The following is a 16,894-nucleotide window of genomic DNA, read 5'->3' as shown; positions in this document are numbered from 1 at the left end:
GGGCAGCTGGCACAGTAGAAGTGGTCAGGGGGCAGCTGGTACAGTAGAAGTGGTCAGGGGGCAGCTGGCAGAGTAGAAGTGGTCAGGGGGCAGCTGGTACAGTAGAAGTGGTCAGGGGGCAGCTGGCAGAGTAGAAGTGGTCAGGGGGTAGCTGGTAGAAGTGGTCAGGGGGCAGCTGGCAGAAGTGGTCAGGGGGCAGCTGGCAGAGTAGAAGTGGTCAGGGGGCAGCTGGCAGAGTAGAAGTGGTCAGGGGGCAGCTGGCAGAGTAGAAGTGGTCAGGGGGCAGCTGGCAGAGTAGAAGTGGTCAGGGGGCAGCTGGCAGAGTAGAAGTGGTCAGGGGACAGCTGGCAGAGTAGAAGTGGTCAGGGGGCAGCTGGCAGAGTAGAAGTGGTCAGGGGGCAGCTGGCAGAGTAGAAGTGGTCAGGGGGCAGCTGGCAGAGTAGAAGTGGTCAGGGGGCAGCTGGCAGAGTAGAAGTGGTCAGGGGGCAGCTGGCAGAGTAGAAGTGGTCAGGGGGCAGCTGGCAGAGTAGAAGTGGTCAGGGGGCAGCTGGCAGAGTAGAAGTGGTCAGGGGGCAGCTGGCAGAGTAGAAGTGGTCAGGGGGCAGCTGGCAGAGTAGAAGTGGTCAGGGGGCAGCTGGCAGAGTAGAAGTGGTCAGAGGGCAGCTGGCAGAGTAGAAGTGGTCAGGGGGCAGCTGGCAGAGTAGAAGTGGTCAGGAGGCAGCTGGCAGAGTAGAAGTGGTCAGGGGGCAGCTGGCAGAGTAGAAGTGGTCAGGGGGCAGCTGGCAGAGTAGAAGTGGTCAGGGGGCAGCTGGCAGAGTAGAAGTGGTCAGGGGGCAGCTGGCACAGTAGAAGTGGTCAGGGGGCAGCTGGCAGAGTAGAAGTGGTCAGGGGGCAGCTGGCAGAGTAGAAGTGGTCAGGGGGCAGTTTGTGTGTTAAGACATCTGTGGAATAACAAATTATTATTATAATCAAAAAGAAGCGCTAAGCCACAAGGGGTATACAGCATGGAATAACAGAAATTTACATATGAAAGCAAAATAATGGAATTTAAGCGAGTGTAGAGGTACCGTAGTTTCAGTGTGGGTGTGAAACATGATCTTTAAACGTTGCAGCGAGGAGGCGGCTGGAGGCAGTGGCGATGGCGTGGTTTGATAGTAATGTGTATTTTGATTATTACGCAGAAATTTCGTAGTGTAGAGACTGGAAGAGAGTTTGGGGTTAGCAGATATGTAGTTAAGAAGGCTGGGCAGGGGTTGTTGAGGTGGTTTGGTATTTAGAGAAGATAGAGCAGAATAGGGTGAGCAAGAGCAAATATTTCCTTTAGGAGCTGTGTGGCTTCTGTGGGTTTAGTGCCTCCCATGAATCTAAATAATATTTAATTTCCCATTTTTTCCCACCTCCAGTCACCTCACCTTGCACCATGAATTTCTTGATCACCCTGTGGAAGATGGAGCCCTTGTAGGAGTAGCCCTTGTAGCCGCTGGTAGCCAGGGTGACGAAGTTGTTGACAGTAAGAGGAACAGCTTCACCGAAGAGACCTAGAGTCAGTACCCCAAGTGCGCGACCATCGTGGGAGACCTCAAGCTGTACCTCCTCTGTCACCTTGTACTCGTGGCTCTGGTGGTTGCATGGGGGAGAGTGGAGGTGAAGTAACTTGGCTGGAAGCAGATTGAAGGGTGGATGATGGGGAAGGATGATGATGGGGGTTGATAATGGGGATTAATGGGGTAACCTGATGAATGATGTTTGGTGATTAACCTCTGATTTTAGGTTAAGTTAGGCTAGGAAAGGTTAGGTTAGGTTAGGTTAGGTTAGGTTAGGCTAGGTTAGGTTAGGTTAGGTTAGGTTAGGTTAGGTTAGGTTAGGTAAGGTTAGGTTAGGTAAGGTTAGGTTAGGTTAGGTTAGGTAAGGTTAGGTTAGGTTAGGTTAGGTAAGGTTAGGTTAGGTTAGGTAAGGTTAGGTTAGGTAAGGTTAGGTTAGGTTAGGTTAGGCTAGGTAAGGTTAGGTTAGGTTAGGTTAGGTTAGGTTAGGTTAGGTTAGGTTGGGTTAGGTTGGGTTAGGTTAGATAAGATTAGGTTAGGTTAGGTTAGGTTAGGTTAGGCTAGGTTAGGTTAGGTTAGGTTAGGTTGGGTTAGGTAGGTTAGGTTAGGTTAGGTTAGGTTAAGTTAGGTTAGGTTAGGTTAGGTATGGTTAGGTTAGGTTAGGTTAGGTTAGGTTAGGTTAGGTTAGGTTAGGTTAGGTTAGGTTAGGTTAGGTTAGGTTAGGTTAGTTAAGGTTAGGTTAGGTTAGGTTAGGTTAGGTTAGGTTAGGTTAGGTTAGTTAAGGTTAGGTTAGTTAAGGTTAGGTTAGGTTAGGTTAGGTTAAGTTGGGTTAGGTTAGGTTAGGTTAGATTAGGGTTAGGGTTAGGTTAGGTTAGGTTAGGTTAGGTTAGGTTAGGTTAGGTTAGGTTAGGTTAGGTTAGGTTAGGTTAGGTTAGGTTAGGTTAGGTTAGGTTAGGTTAGGTTAGGTTAGGTTAGGTTAGATTAGGTTAGGTAAGCTTAGGTTAGGTTAGGTTAGGTTAGGTAAGCTTAGGTTAGGTTAGGTTAGGTTAGGTTAGGTTAGGTTAGGTAAGCTTAGGTTAGGTTAGGTTAGGTTAGGTTAGGTTAGGTTAGGTTAGGTTAGGTTAGGTTAGGTTAGGTTAGGTTAGGTTAGGTTAGGTTAGGTTAGGTTAGTTAAGGTTAGGTTAGGTTAGGTTAGGTTAGGTTAGGTTAGTTAAGGTTAGGTTAGGTTAGGTTAGGTTAGGTTAGGTTAGGTTAGGTTAGGTTAGGTTAGGTTAGGTTAGGTTAGGTTAGGTTAGGTTAGGTTAGTTAAGGTTAGGTTAGGTTAGGTTAGGTTAGGTTAGGTTAGGTTAGGTTAGGTTAGGTTAGGTTAGGTTAGGTTAGGTTAGGTTAGGTTAGGTTAGGTTAGGTTAGGTTAGGTTAGTTAAGGTTAGGTTAGGTTAGGTTAGGTTAGGTTAGGTTAGGTTAGGTTAGGTTAGGTTAGGTTAGGTTAGGTTAGGTTAGGTTAGTTAAGGTTTGCCAGGAAACAGGACAAGTGCTTTCTAACGTTGGTCTTAGTCATATGATGACCCACAGTTGAAGCTTTTGATCATCTGACTAAGGCCTTCCGCTGGCTTACCCCTCCACCCCTTTAAAAGTTATTAAATTTATGTAATGAATGGGAAGTGATCATGTTTGCCTTGGACCAAGAGCACCTCTGAAAGGAGGTCTCATATAGAATGTAAAAGCCAATAGGCAGCCTGTATCAAGTTGTGAACCGTACGGAGGACCGAGCCTGCAGCACCAAAAGCGCTGAATAACCCTCATGGATTAACGATTATCTTTTTCTTTTAAAGTCAAACCCAATCCCACCTAGGTAGGGTAACCCGAAAAGAAACACACTCACCATCATTCATTCAGTAGCCGTCGAGCCAAGGACTGTATACATTAATAACCCACACATAGGAGAGAGGAGCTTACGACGACATTTCGGTCCCACACCGAAACTTCGTGGAAAGCTCCTCTCTCCTATGTGTGAGTTGTTTGTGTATGATTCTAGTCACGATATTGTGCCTTTTTGTTCGTAATTAGCAGTATCAAAGGACGGGATAGAAGGCAGGGTTTTGTCGGACCAAGAGCTGTATACAGGTAGAGGACATAAGGGTATAAGGTCGTTGGTGATACTCACACTTTTGATCATGGTCACCAGCACAGTGAACACCATTGCTGTCGGTACTATTACCACCACCGCGAAGATTCTCATTAGACTTAGTTTGGGAAGCCTCCGTGGTGCCATCTTGTTACTGCAGACGTCTGCCAGCAGCCAAGTTGGTGGGGACGTCTGCCAGGAGCCAAGTTGGTGGGGATGTCTGCCAGGAGCCAAGATGGTGGAGATGTCTGCCAGGAGCCAAGGTGGTGGAGATGTCTGCCAGGAGCCAAGAAGGTGGAGACGTCTTCCAGGAAACCAAGATGGTGGAGACGTCTGCCAGGGAGCCAAGATGGTGGAGACGTCTGCCAGAGAGCCAAGATGGTGAAGACGTCTGCCAGGGAGTAAAGATGGTGGAGACGTCTGCCAGAGAGCCAAGATGGTGAAGACGTCTGCCAGGGAGTCAAGATGGTGGAGACGTCTGCCAGGGAGCCAAAATGATGGAGACGTCTGCCAGGGAGTCAAGATGGTGGAGACGTCTGCCAGGGAGCCAAGATGGTGGAGACGTCTGCCAGGGAGTCAAGATGGTGGAGACGTCTGCCAGGGAGCGAAGATGGTGGAGACGTCTGCCAGGGAGTCAAGATGGTGGAGACGTCTGCCAGGGAGCCAAGATGGTGGAGACGTCTGCCAGGGAGCCAAGAAGGTTCAGAATGTCTGCCAAGGAGCCAAGAAGGCTCAAAACGTCTGCAGGAGACCTAACAAGGTTCAAAGCGTCTGTCTGGAGCCAAGAATATAACTAGAACCAGTGTTAACGTACAGAACACCCTGTTACACGTCGCCCTGATTATTGTCCTGCAAAGATTGCTCACAGGGAACAAGACTGAAGACTCGAATGAGTCTCGCTGATCTTGTATGAAGTTTAGTGATAGATGAGTGACTGGTACAAACACTGCAGGTCGTCACTGAGAGTGACTGGTACAAACACTGCAGGTCGTCACTGAGAGTGACTGGTACAAACACTGCAGGTCGTCACTGAGAGTGACTAGTACAAACACTGCAGGCCATTACTGGGAGTGACTGGTACAAACACTACAGGTCGTCACTGAGAGTGACTGGTACAAACACTGCAGGTCGTCACTGAGAGTGACTGGTACAAACACTGCAGGTCGTCGCTAAGAGTGACTGGTACAAACACTACAGGTCGTCACTGAGAGTGACTGGTACAAACACTGCAGGTCGTCACTGAGAGTGACTGGTACAAACACTGCAGGACATTACTGGGAGTGACTGGTACAAACACTGCAGGTCGTCACTGAGAGTGACTGGTACAAACACTGCAGGTCGTCACTGAGAGTGACTGGTACAAACACTGCAGGTAGTCACTGAGAGTGACTGGTACAAACACTGCAGGTCGTCACTGAGAGTGACTGGTACAAACACTGCAGGTCATTACTGGGAGTGACTGGTACAAACACTGCAGGTCGTCACTGAGAGTGACTGGTACAAACACTGCAGGTCGTCACTGAGAGTGACTGGTACAAACACTGCAGGTCATTACTGGGAGTGACTGGTACAAGCACTACAGGTAGTCACTGAGAGTGACTGGTACAAACACTGCAGGTCATTACTGGGAGTGATTGGTACAAACACTGCAGGTCATTACTGGGAGTGACTGGTACAAGCACTACAGGTCGTCACTGAGAGTGACTGGTACAAACACTGCAGGTCATTACTGGGAGTGACTGGTACAAACACTGCAGGTCGTCACTGAGAGTGACTGGTACAAACACTGCAGGTCGTCACTGAGAGTGACTGGAACAAACACTGCAGGTCGTCACTGAGAGTGACTGGTACAAACACTGCAGGTCGTCACTGAGAGTGACTGGTACAAACACTACAGGTCGTCACTGAGAGTGACTGGTACAAACACTGCAGGTCGTCACTGAGAGTGACTGGTACAAACACTACAGGTCGTCACTGAGAGTGACTGGTGCAAACACTGCAGGTCGTCACTGAGAGTGACTGGTACAAACACTGCAGGTCGTCACTGAGAGTGACTGGTACAAACACTGCAGGTCGTCACTGAGAGTGACTGGTCACTGAAAGTGACTGGTACAAACACTGCAGGTCATTACTGGGAGTGACTGGTACAAACACTACAGGTCGTCACTGAGAGTGACTTGTACAAACACTACAGGTCGTCACTGAGAGTGACTGGTACAAACTGCAGGTCGTCGCTAAGAGTGACTGGTACAAACACTGCAGGTCGTCACTGAGAGTGACTGGTACAAACACTGCAGGTCGTCGCTGAGAGTGACTGGTACAAACACTGCAGGTCGTCACTGAGAGTGACTGGTACAAACACTGCAGGTCGTCGCTGAGAGTGACTGGTACAAACACTGCAGGTCGTCACTGAGAGTGACTGGTACAAACACTGCAGGTCGTCACTGAGAGTGACTGGTACAGACACTGCAGGTCGTCACTGAGAGTGACTGGTACAAACACTGCAGGTCGTCACTGAGAGTTACTGGTACAAACACTGCAGGTCGTCGCTGAGAGTGACTGGTACAAACACTGCAGGTCGTCACTGAGAGTGACTGGTACAAACACTGCAGGTCGTCACTGAGAGTGACTGGTACAAACACTGCAGGTCGTCACTGAGAGTGACTGGTACAAACACTGCAGGTCGTCACTGAGAGTGACTAGTACAAACACTGCAGGTCGTCGCTGAGAGTGACTGGTACAAACACTGCAGGTCGTCACTGAGAGTGACTGGTACAAACACTGCAGGTCGTCACTGAGGGTGACTGGTACAAACACTGCAGGTCGTCACTGAGAGTGACTGGTACAAACACTGCAGGTCGTCACTGAGAGTGACTGGTACAAACACTGCAGGTCGTCACTGAGGGTGACTGGTACAAACACTGCAGGTCGTCACTGAGAGTGACTGGTACAAACACTGCAGGTCGTCACACTATGGGGGATCGTAGCGAACACTTTGGGGAAAAAAAACTGTGAAGTTAAATTTGAGATAAGCTGGTCAGAGATCTATGACGAACTGAAAGATTATCCCGGGATTATATATCACATGTGTGTGTGTGTGCTTGACCACTAACTAGACAGTTCTGGTAAACCGGCAGGACAGACTTTTGTTTCTGTTTCGCAGGGGCAACTGTAACAGACTGAACACTCATATCCCGCTCCAGCTTAAGCCAAACAGCCCCACCTTTCTCATTCCTACCTCCCCCCACTTCCCAGTTGCCTGCTCTCTTTTTCTTATAGATGTGAAACACACCCGTGTGTTTACCGTCCTCCCAAATTGTATTCATGATGCGATTTTGACAAAGTGAGAAATAAGTGGAAATAAGCACAAGGACTCCAATAGAAATAGGTCACTTTATCTGACTTGTATTGGGTTATCCCAGGTAGTTTACACTATGTATGATAATTATACTTATGTGTACCTGTACCTAAATAAATTTATTAAGTTGAAGGTGCTCTGCGGATTTAAAACAATGGAAATAAGTTACTTTGCCTTTTCTTGGGTTATCATATGTAATTTACACATATTGTGTACCTGGCCGCATCACCAGGTGAGAGTAGGTGGTGTAGGGGGCGTTGTAGTGACTGAGGGAGCAATGGTAGGGGGTATGGTTGGGGAGGGGAAGGATTGTGGTGGAGGAGGTGCATGTCAGTGCTGGAGGTGGAGGAAACCTTGCGAGGCTTCACCTGACGCAACCTTTGTCAACGTTTGCTTCACTTGACGACCTCTATTACTGCATTTACGGGGAAGCACTGAACCCAGCGGAGTCAGACAGTCTCTGGGAACGAAGCGGTAATCAGGTATCAAGGTATGAAGGGTAATGAAGGTCTAATTACATCAAGAACCCAGCACAGCAGCAAGGAACTCTCTTCAAGGTCACTCGTGCATTGATTTATCCAGAGAAGACCAGACAGAGGATATTCATTATTAAGATCTACTGGCACATAAGAATATGTAAGATAACAACACATAAACACGACAATATGTAAGATAACAGGTCACATATGCCTACTAGCACACATCAACACAGGTATACACGTCAGAATGGTGTATGAATGTATGGGAGGATATTAAAACACTTACTGGTAGTCAAACCAAGATTATTATTGAGACGTGAGGAGGTGAGTACTTAAGCAGGGTGCCTACTAGCAGGGAACCTACTAGCAGGGTATCTACTAGCAGGGTATCTACTAGCAGAGTACCTACTAGCAGGGAACCTACTAACAGGGAACCTACTTGCTGGGTACCTACTAGTTGGGTGCCTACTAGCAAGGAACCTACTAGCAGGGATTCTACTAGCAGGGAACCCACCAGCTGGAAGCCTACTAATAAGGAACCAACTAGCAGGGAACCTACTAGCAGAAAGTCTACTCTCAGGGTACCCACCGGCATGGAGCCTACTAATAAGGAACCAACTAGCAGGGAGCCTACTAACAGGGAACCAACTAGCAGGGAACCCACCAGCAGGTAACCCTCAAGTTATACACATGGCTTCCTCTGGTTATGAACAGACTGAAAAAAACTAGATCCAAGCGGGAGTTAGGAAGGAGAGTGGTGGACGCTGTGTTAGTCTCATTGTCATGGGGAGGCGCTAAACCCAAGAGGTCATACAGCGCCTGGAACTCCGTATGGGACACGGACTCAAGGGATGTATACCCATGGCAGTGTATGTCGACTAGTATGTTAATAAGGTATGCGATTTGTGGCATTTTTATTGAAATCGCTTGTCGTTCAAGGGGACTTGATCAGTTTACGAGTGAACTGACTCATGAACTCGTAATAATACGACTGTAAACCACGGAACGGGTGGGGTTTGAACCCCATGGTGAATGAGTTCTTAAACTCGCCATAAGGGTTCAAACCCCACCCGTTCCGTGGTTTACATTCGTGTTATTACGAGTTCATGAGTCATTTCACTAGTGAATTGATGAGGCAGACGAAATGTCTTCTCAACAGGTTGACATGAAACTTATATCGTGTCTTATTCACTGGTCTTATTCACGGGATCTGGATGAATGAATATTCAGAGGACTCTAAGATCTATATACTAAATGAGGATGTGAAAAAAGGCACAAAATATGCTCGTCACATTTTGAAAAAGACGAGTGGACAGTTGCAAGATGCTAACATATATTTTGGCAGTGGAGTTTTTTGTTTGAGGTGAGAAAAAACATCTACACGTCTACTGACACTACAAGATGGAGGCTAAACTTTGGCACGCCACTGTGTTAAGTTTTGGGCCTCCATATAACGCTGTCTCTCCACAACATTTTCTGAACTAGAGCGTCGAGGAAGTCGTCTGAGGCAGCTGGGTTCTCCCTGAACACCTTCTCACATGCTCGCTTGTACTTGTGCAGCTCAGCCACCAGAGTCTTGGTGTACAGTGGATCTTTACTGGCGTGGAGCGTGGCAGCGTTGTAAGGGAAAGTTCTCACCCAGTCCCCACATCTGGCTGGGCATCGCTGAGGTCCCCGACCTCCCTCGCCACGCCGGGAGGAACCGGGCCGACTGCTGCCGACTATATCAAGCATCTGGCTGTCCCGACCTTCCTTCACCAGAGACATATAACCCCTGCTGCTGTGGTGGTTGTTAACGAACTGTCGACGTACACGCTGGAACGTCGTGTTGAAAGTTAGAGGGACGAAGGTGTCCAGGCTGAGTTCCTCCGGCACTAGAGGGTCGTGAGGGACGCCTGAGAGAGATGATATAGACCGCCGTCTGCGTGAAGCACCGCAGCGCCCTACCCCTGACGCAGGGACAACTTTTGTACTGGGGTTCCTATGAGAGTCTCTCTTATTGGCCACTCGATTGTTATCAATGCAGTAGGAGTTTGGTAAGGCGCGGTGGGCAGTAGGAGGCGTACTGGGTGTCCTCAGCCCACTAGCTCCCTCCTCACAGTCCTCACACACACTGCTCCGGTTCTTCCGAGGTCGGAACACCTCGAAGTTCTCCATGAGTCGGCTGTACTGCTTCAGGTCGAAGGCGGTGAAGAAGTTGTGGTTAAGAAGAGCAGCGTCTCTCTCGCTCTCTTTCTTGTTTCTCTCACGGGCAAGGAGAATGAGTACAGGGGGTCTGAGACCTCGCCCCAGGGGCTCGGCTACCTTGGGAGGCCCCAGCAGGTCGAAGAGGTGATGCAGCAGTGGCTTCTTGACCACCCGGTCCACGTCACAGTCGTAGCTCAGAGAGGGACACCTGTTGACCTCCAGCAGTGTCGGTGTTAGCGTGTCATCCACCTGTGAGGCAACCATAGTATTTACTGTCACAGCATACACACACATACACTCAAACAAGCTATACATTTCATGGTAACTAGCATAAAAAATGGGATTCCAGAAAGCAGTACGAAGATTCGGGAACCCAGGAAGAATGGACAGCAGAGCTCAGGAAGAGGGAACAAGAGTGGGAAAGAAGGCTAGATGAGTTTAACAATAAAATGGAGGAGAAGATGGCTACAGAGAACAAGAAGTGGGAGCTATAAGCCACAGCTGCAGAGGCTAGGATACAGAGCTTAGAAGATGTTGAAACGAGATACAGAGCAAAAGAGCAGAATGGGCATGGTATCAGGAACAGGAACATCAGCAACAAGCAAAAATAGAAGGTAGACAGAAATCGTACAGTCAAATTGATTTTCAAGTCAGAAACGGTGCAAAACAGGATCCTGCAAAATCAAATTATCAGTGGATATACTTCGATCATGACAGATCCCGAGAAAAGCAACAGAAACTGAGAGGATACAAAGACACACGGGGCAAGAGAATCAAGGATAGAGACAGGCAGGGCAGCCCAGACTCAGGAAGATCAATAAACATACCCTTCCTCAGAATCACCCACAGAACACCCTCAACCCTGACAACCCCACCACAACCAAACAAATTAACCCAAAACAACTCATGCTCCACACCCAGTGTCCCTCCCCCATCACAAACTTTACTTTCACACCAGCCTACCATAGTATCAAGCCAGGTCTCTCAATCCCCCAGCCCCCACAACCCTCTCATAAAAGCTGAAGGTATGGTACACCAATGCAGACAGAATAACAAATAAATATGAAGAGTGGCACAAAAACTTCATCTGGGCATCCCCAGACATCACAGTGCTCATAGAAATGACGCTCATGGGTATGATAACAGATGTGATATTTCCATCCAGATATCAGATCCTGAGGAAAGATAGAACAGAGGGGGGAGGAGGAGTTACACTGCTCATGAAAAACTAATGGAGATTTAGGGAGATGGAAGGAATAGACAGAAGGAAAGGGATTATATAGTAGGAACAATGTGTTAGGGACACTACCAAAGAGAGAGAGAGAGAGAGAGAGAGAAGAGAGGATGAATCAGCAAGGCTAGACCTCATATTTACTTTGAGTAGTTCAGACACTGAGGACATCACTTATTAAAGGCCCCTGGAAGCTAGTAATCACGTGGTCTTGAGCTTTGAATACATTGTACAGTTAAAATTGGAGAATGATGCAGCATGAGTAGGACAGGGAAACCAAACTACAAAAGAGGAAACCACAGGTATGAGGAATTTTCTACATGAGGTACAGTGGGAAAGCAAACTGGTGGGAAAACAGTAAATAATTTGACGGAATATGTGACCACAAAATGCAAGGAGACGGAGGAGAGGTTCGTACCCAAGGGCAGTAAAAACAATGGGAAGACCAGAGTGCGACATAACATGACAGAAGGGATAGATTCAGATATGTTCCTGTTTGCAAACGATGTGAAGCTAATAAGGAGAATTCAAAAGGATGAGGATCAGGCAAGACTACAAAGGAATCTGGACAGCCTGGTCCAACAACTGGCTCCTGGAGTTTAACCACACCAAGTGCAAAATCATGAAGACTGGGGAAGGTCAAAGAAGACCACAGGCAGAGTACAGCCTAAGGGGCTAAAGACTGCAAACCTCACCCAAGGAAAGGGATCTTGGGGTCAGTATAATACCTAGCATATCTCCTGAGGAGCAAATCAATCAGATAATTGCCGCAGCATACGGGCGCCTGACAAACCCAAGAAGAGCGTTTCGATACCTGAGTAAGGAATCATTCAAGCCTCTATACACCGTGTACGGTAAATCCATATTTGAGTTTGCAGCACCAGTATGGAACCCACACCTGGTCAAGCACGAAAGTGCAAAAGTTTGCAACAAGACTAGTTCCAGAGCTAAGGGGCATGTCCTACAAGGAGAGGTTAAGGGAACTAAGGGGGTATATTCTACGAGGAGAGGTAAAGGGAAATCAATCTGTCGACACTGGAGTACAGGAGAGATAGAGGGGACATGATAACGACATTTAAAATTCTGAGAGGAATTGACAAGGTGGACAGGGACAGAGATGTGACACAGCAACAAAGGGACACAGCTGGAGGTTGAAGACTCGCACTGTGTTATCAAAGTACTGTATATCTTGATAACAAAGTGTGCAGGTTCGACTCCTGCTGTGGACCGAGAGATAAAGTTTGTCAAAATTTCGCCCATTTGCAAATTGTTAAGCATGTTATTATGTATAATAATCTGCATAACTGTATTTATGTGTACCTATGCTTAAATAAACTGACTTATTAAGGACCCAGTGGAGATAAGTCACTTCGTTAGACCTTTTTTAGTTATCCTAGATAATGTACACATATTACTTTGCGAGATCACTTGTTTAACCGCATTCATGTGTACCTGCATACCTGGAGTATACCTGGAGAGAGTTCCGGGGGTCAACGCCCCCGTGGCCCGGTCTGTGACCAGGCCCCAATAAACTGACTTAATTACCAGGATATCGAAGCCGTAGAGTTCGAAGCAGTTGTGGTGGTGAGGGACGTGTCCGACCTGGGTGAGAAGTGTGAGAGAGACGAGTACACACACTCGCTGCCACAGCAACCAGTCTGGTTGACCACTGCTACCCAGGTACCTCCTCAGCTCACCCACAGTCCACTTGCAACCTCCACAAGCCATGGTGAAAAGAATGGTTAGCAAAAACACGAGTTGCAATCCTACGTCAAGGGTGTCTTGTTGATTAATGGCGTTAACAATGTCTGGAAAGACCAGTGCAGGTGACTGACTGGTCCAGTGCAGGTGACTGACTGGTCCAGTGCAGGTGACTGACTGGTCCAGTGCAAGTGACTGACTGGTCCAGTGCAGGTGACTGACTGGTCCAGTGCAGGTGACTGACTGGTCCAGTGCAGGTGACTGACTGGTCCAGTGCAGGTGACTGACTGGTCCAGTGCAGGTGACTGACTGGTCCAGTGCAGGTGACTGACTGGTCCAGTGCAGGTGACTGACTGGTCCAGTGCAGGTGACTGACTGGTCAAGTGCAGGTGACTGACTGGTCCAGTGCAGGTGACTGACTGGTCCAGTGCAGGTGACTGACTGGTCCAGTGCAGGTGACTGGTCCAGTGCAGGTGACTGACTGGTCCAGTGCAGGTGACTGACTGGTCCAGTGCAGGTGACTGACTGGTCCAGTGCAGGTGACTGACTGGTCCAGTGCAGGTGACTGACTGGTCGAGTGCAGGTGACTGACTGGTCCAGTGCAGGTGACTGACTGGTCCAGTCCAGGTGACTGACTGGTCCAGTGCAGGTGACTGACTGGTCCAGTGCAGGTGACTGACTGGTCCAGTGCAGGTGACTGACTGGACCAGTGCAGGTGACTGACTGGTCCAGTGCAGGTGACTGACTGGTCCAGTGCAGGTGACTGACTGGTCGAGTGCAGGTGACTGACTGGTCCAGTGCAGGTGACTGACTGGTCCAGTGCAGGTGACTGACTGGACCAGTGCAGGTGACTGACTGGTCCAGTGCAGGTGACTGGCTGGTCCAGTGCAGGTGACTGACTGGTCCAGTGCAGGTGACTGACTGGTCCAGTGCAGGTGACTGACTGGTCCAGTGCAGGTGACTGACCTAACAGGAACTTTACAATAGACTCGCATCTCTACTTGGGTCACCTGATGTGTACAGTCACGTAAAATGCATCAGTCACCTGCACTGGACCACCTGGTTACCGTACCTTACTCTCAAACTGCGTATTGTTCACTGACTTAAGAATAACTTTATAATAATCTCATTTATTTCAATAAAATTAAAACCTGTTCTTGAAAACATAGTAATGTATAGTGAGTCCTGAATGTTAGCATTAGAGTACATGACGAGAGTACATGACGAGAGTACATGACGAGAGTACATGACGAGAGTACGTGATGAGTGTGGTTGTGCTGTATAACTTTACTCTGCAGTATCGGTAAGTTAGGTTAGTGTTAGGTTATGTCTAGTTTAAGTTAGGTTATGTCTAGTTTAAGTTAGGTTATGTCTAGTTTAAGTTAGGTTATGTCTAGTTTAAGTTAGGTTATGTCTAGTTTAAGTTAGGTTATGTCTAGTTTAAGTTAGGTTATGTCTAGTTTAAGTTAGGTTATGTCTAGTTTAAGTTAGGTTATGTCTAGTTTAAGTTAGGTTATGTCTAGTTTAAGTTAGGTTATGTCTAGTTTAAGTTAGGTTATGTCTAGTTTAAGTTAGGTTATGTCTAGTTTAAGTTAGGTTATGTCTAGTTTAAGTTAGGTTGTCTAGTTTAAGTTAGGTTATGTCTAGTTTAAGTTAGGTTATGTCTAGTTTAAGTTAGGTTGTCTAGTTTAAGTTAGGTTATGTCTAGTTTAAGTTAGGTTATGTCTAGTTTAAGTTAGGTTATGTCTAGTTTAAGTTAGGTTATGTCTAGTTTAAGTTAGGTTATGTCTAGTTTAAGTTAGGTTATGTCTAGTTTAAGTTAGGTTATGTCTAGTTTAAGTTAGTTAGTTTAAGTTAGGTTATGTCTAGTTTAAGTTAGGTTATGTCTAGTTTAAATTAGGTTATGTCTAGTTTAAGTTAGGTTATGTCTAGTTTAAGTTAGGTTATGTCTAGTTTAAGTTAGGTTATGTCTAGTTTAAGTTAGGTTATGTCTAGTTTAAGTTAGGTTATGTCTAGTTTAAGTTAGGTTATGTCTAGTTTAAGTTAGGTTATGTCTAGTTTAAGTTAGGTTATGTCTAGTTTAGTATTACAAAAGTTTAGGATTTACTAGGCTTAAAATTATTTATGGGAAAGATTTTCTATTTATTTTTGCGTTGGCTTCTGTTGAATTTAAAAGGATATACATGTGTAAGGTGATTTAGGGTAAACGTAATGTTAGAGTAGCAGCAGTTATTATTATTATTATTATTATTAAAGATTCGCCGGTATTCTCCCGGCCCGGGCCTTTTCCAAGTGGTGGCCCGGCCTTGGCTCCCTCTTTAGGGAGTGTCTGAGACCTAAGTCTGCCATGGGAGGAGGCACAAGTACCTCCTCATCTTTGGGACCAACTGTCCCCAGGCCTAGCCACAAGCTAGGCCTCTCTGGTCTGCCATCCCCGCCACAAGGGGGCTAATGGGAATGACAGTCTTATGAGCTAAAGGCTCGGGCTCAGGCACCTACCCTACCCTAGAAGGGCTGGGCATGGTGTCGATCAGCAGCAGTTGTTGTTGTAGGTAATGTACCTTATGGATGGTGTTGTTCTAGTCGGTTTTTGATTCGGTTATATAAGAATCAGTGTATATACACCGAGAGGTGTATGTTTCTCGGTGTATATCAAGTGAGATCTTATTTTCAGTCAGATTTCAGGTATTAAAGTATTAACTACAAGGATCTTGGGGTTAGACTGCCATTAACCTCAAGTAAGCGTGTGAGGTTGATTTAACAGGGGAAACTGCGGAAACCTGCAGGGGCAGGAAGTTTCATTTAGGTTAGGTAAGGTAAGGTTTGTCAGGAAATAGAACACGTGTTTCCTGATACGGGTCTTAGTCATATGATGACCCGCAACTGGAGCTTTTGGTCATCCGACCGAGTCCTTCCACTGGCTTACTACTCCACCAATTTAAAAATAATAATTATGATTATAGCCATTAGTATTAGGTTGCTAGGTTTATTTAATGGGGGGTTACTGTGGCAACTTGCAGAGGTGTGTATGAGACTGACCAGCTCCGACCCTCTCCTTCTCCATCCTGTAGCCAGGAGCCTGTTTGTTGAGGGACGTGTTGGTCAGGTGGCTGAAGATGTTGTCCAGAGATGCGAGACTGTACTTCTCAGTGCCAAACCTGTCACAGTGCCAAACCTGTCAGACTCCATCACTGCCTTCAAACACTTTATTTGGAAGAAAAAATAAGGATGCCAAAATAATAAGAAAATATTTAAAAACTCAAATTCATCTCGTTTATTGCAATTTTTTTTATTTGACTGTTTTATAATATTTTAATTAATTACAATGAAAATGTTATTTATAAACGAGAAAATCATATAAATTACTGAGGATGAATTGAAAACTTGATTATAATATAATATTAATACTATTAATCACAGAACGGGTAGGGGATCGAACCCATGGCAAGTGAACCCTCAGACTCACAACCCGTTCTGAGACTCGCTTATAATCGTGTAATGACGATTTCGTGAGTCATAACGTAAAGGATCTGTTATATAAATAACTAAAGCTTACTGAACACTTGTCATTTCTCAGTAATAACCCACATAGAACAGAAACAGTGGAGATTGACTGATCTATATATTTCCACCCCCTTCTGGGACTCTCTTCAGCAGACCCACAAGTGAAAGGAGAACACGAATTTATAGGAAAAGTTGGACCTCTCACTTGACACTCTAGGGAGTGTCAGGTGACAGCCTGAGAGGACAGGTCAAGGAAGAGAGTGAGAAGACAGAGCCTGTAAAAAAAACTTAAAATTTGGGTATGAAGTTCCTTTGTGCTAAGTGATTCCTGTTCTTGTTATATATTCATATATATATCACAGTGGTTGTAGTCCACCAAGGCAGTAAAGCACTTTTAGAAGAATAACTCATTTACCATTATTTAAGCACTAGCTTTCTTTATAAATGGTCACAGACATCATGATGCAAATGATTCAATAAGTTACAACGTCTACATCATTTTGATCAAGTTAATTTTCTTAATTCTGTCTACATGAGCGTGACATCTCAGCTTCCACTCCTTGAATGATGCCTCTAATACCTCTCAGTCGTCTTCTTATTTGTGTGCCTCCTCTTTGCAAAATATTCACATCAAATATTGATCTCAAATATAAATCTTCATTGCTTCCAATTTTTTCCTTGGCACAGTAGCCAAAGATCATACTTCACACTCATACAAAGATCATACTTCACACTCATATCAAAGATCATACTTCACACTCATACAAA

The 16,894-nt window shown here is 46.2% G+C and overlaps 2 protein-coding genes across 2 annotated transcripts in view; both read right to left on the bottom strand.

Moving 5' to 3' along the window:
* LOC128687289 (uncharacterized) overlaps positions 1-4,724 on the bottom strand; it is a 41,331-nt gene extending 36,607 nt beyond the window's left edge. The window contains exons 1-2 of the mRNA XM_070098428.1: positions 3,706-4,724; positions 1,413-1,617 (exon numbers count right to left, since the gene is read on the bottom strand). Of these exons, the coding sequence (XP_069954529.1) occupies positions 1,413-1,617; positions 3,706-3,813 (313 nt within the window). The 5' untranslated portion in view covers positions 3,814-4,724. The remainder of the gene's footprint in view (positions 1-1,412; positions 1,618-3,705) is intronic.
* A 3,109-nt stretch (positions 4,725-7,833) lies between these two features.
* Positions 7,834-16,894, bottom strand: part of LOC128687108 (tubulin polyglutamylase ttll-5-like) — a 38,489-nt gene continuing 29,428 nt past the window's right edge. The window contains exons 7-9 of the mRNA XM_070098303.1: positions 15,662-15,780; positions 12,467-12,636; positions 7,834-9,939 (exon numbers count right to left, since the gene is read on the bottom strand). Coding sequence (XP_069954404.1) covers positions 8,935-9,939; positions 12,467-12,636; positions 15,662-15,780 — 1,294 coding nt within the window. The 3' untranslated portion in view covers positions 7,834-8,934. The remainder of the gene's footprint in view (positions 9,940-12,466; positions 12,637-15,661; positions 15,781-16,894) is intronic.

The sequence above is a fragment of the Cherax quadricarinatus genome, chromosome 62, assembly GCF_038502225.1.
Source record: "Cherax quadricarinatus isolate ZL_2023a chromosome 62, ASM3850222v1, whole genome shotgun sequence".
Classification (NCBI taxonomy): domain Eukaryota; kingdom Metazoa; phylum Arthropoda; class Malacostraca; order Decapoda; family Parastacidae; genus Cherax; species Cherax quadricarinatus.
The sequence above is the reverse complement of the archived record's forward strand: the minus strand, read 5'-3'. Positions and strand labels throughout refer to the sequence as shown.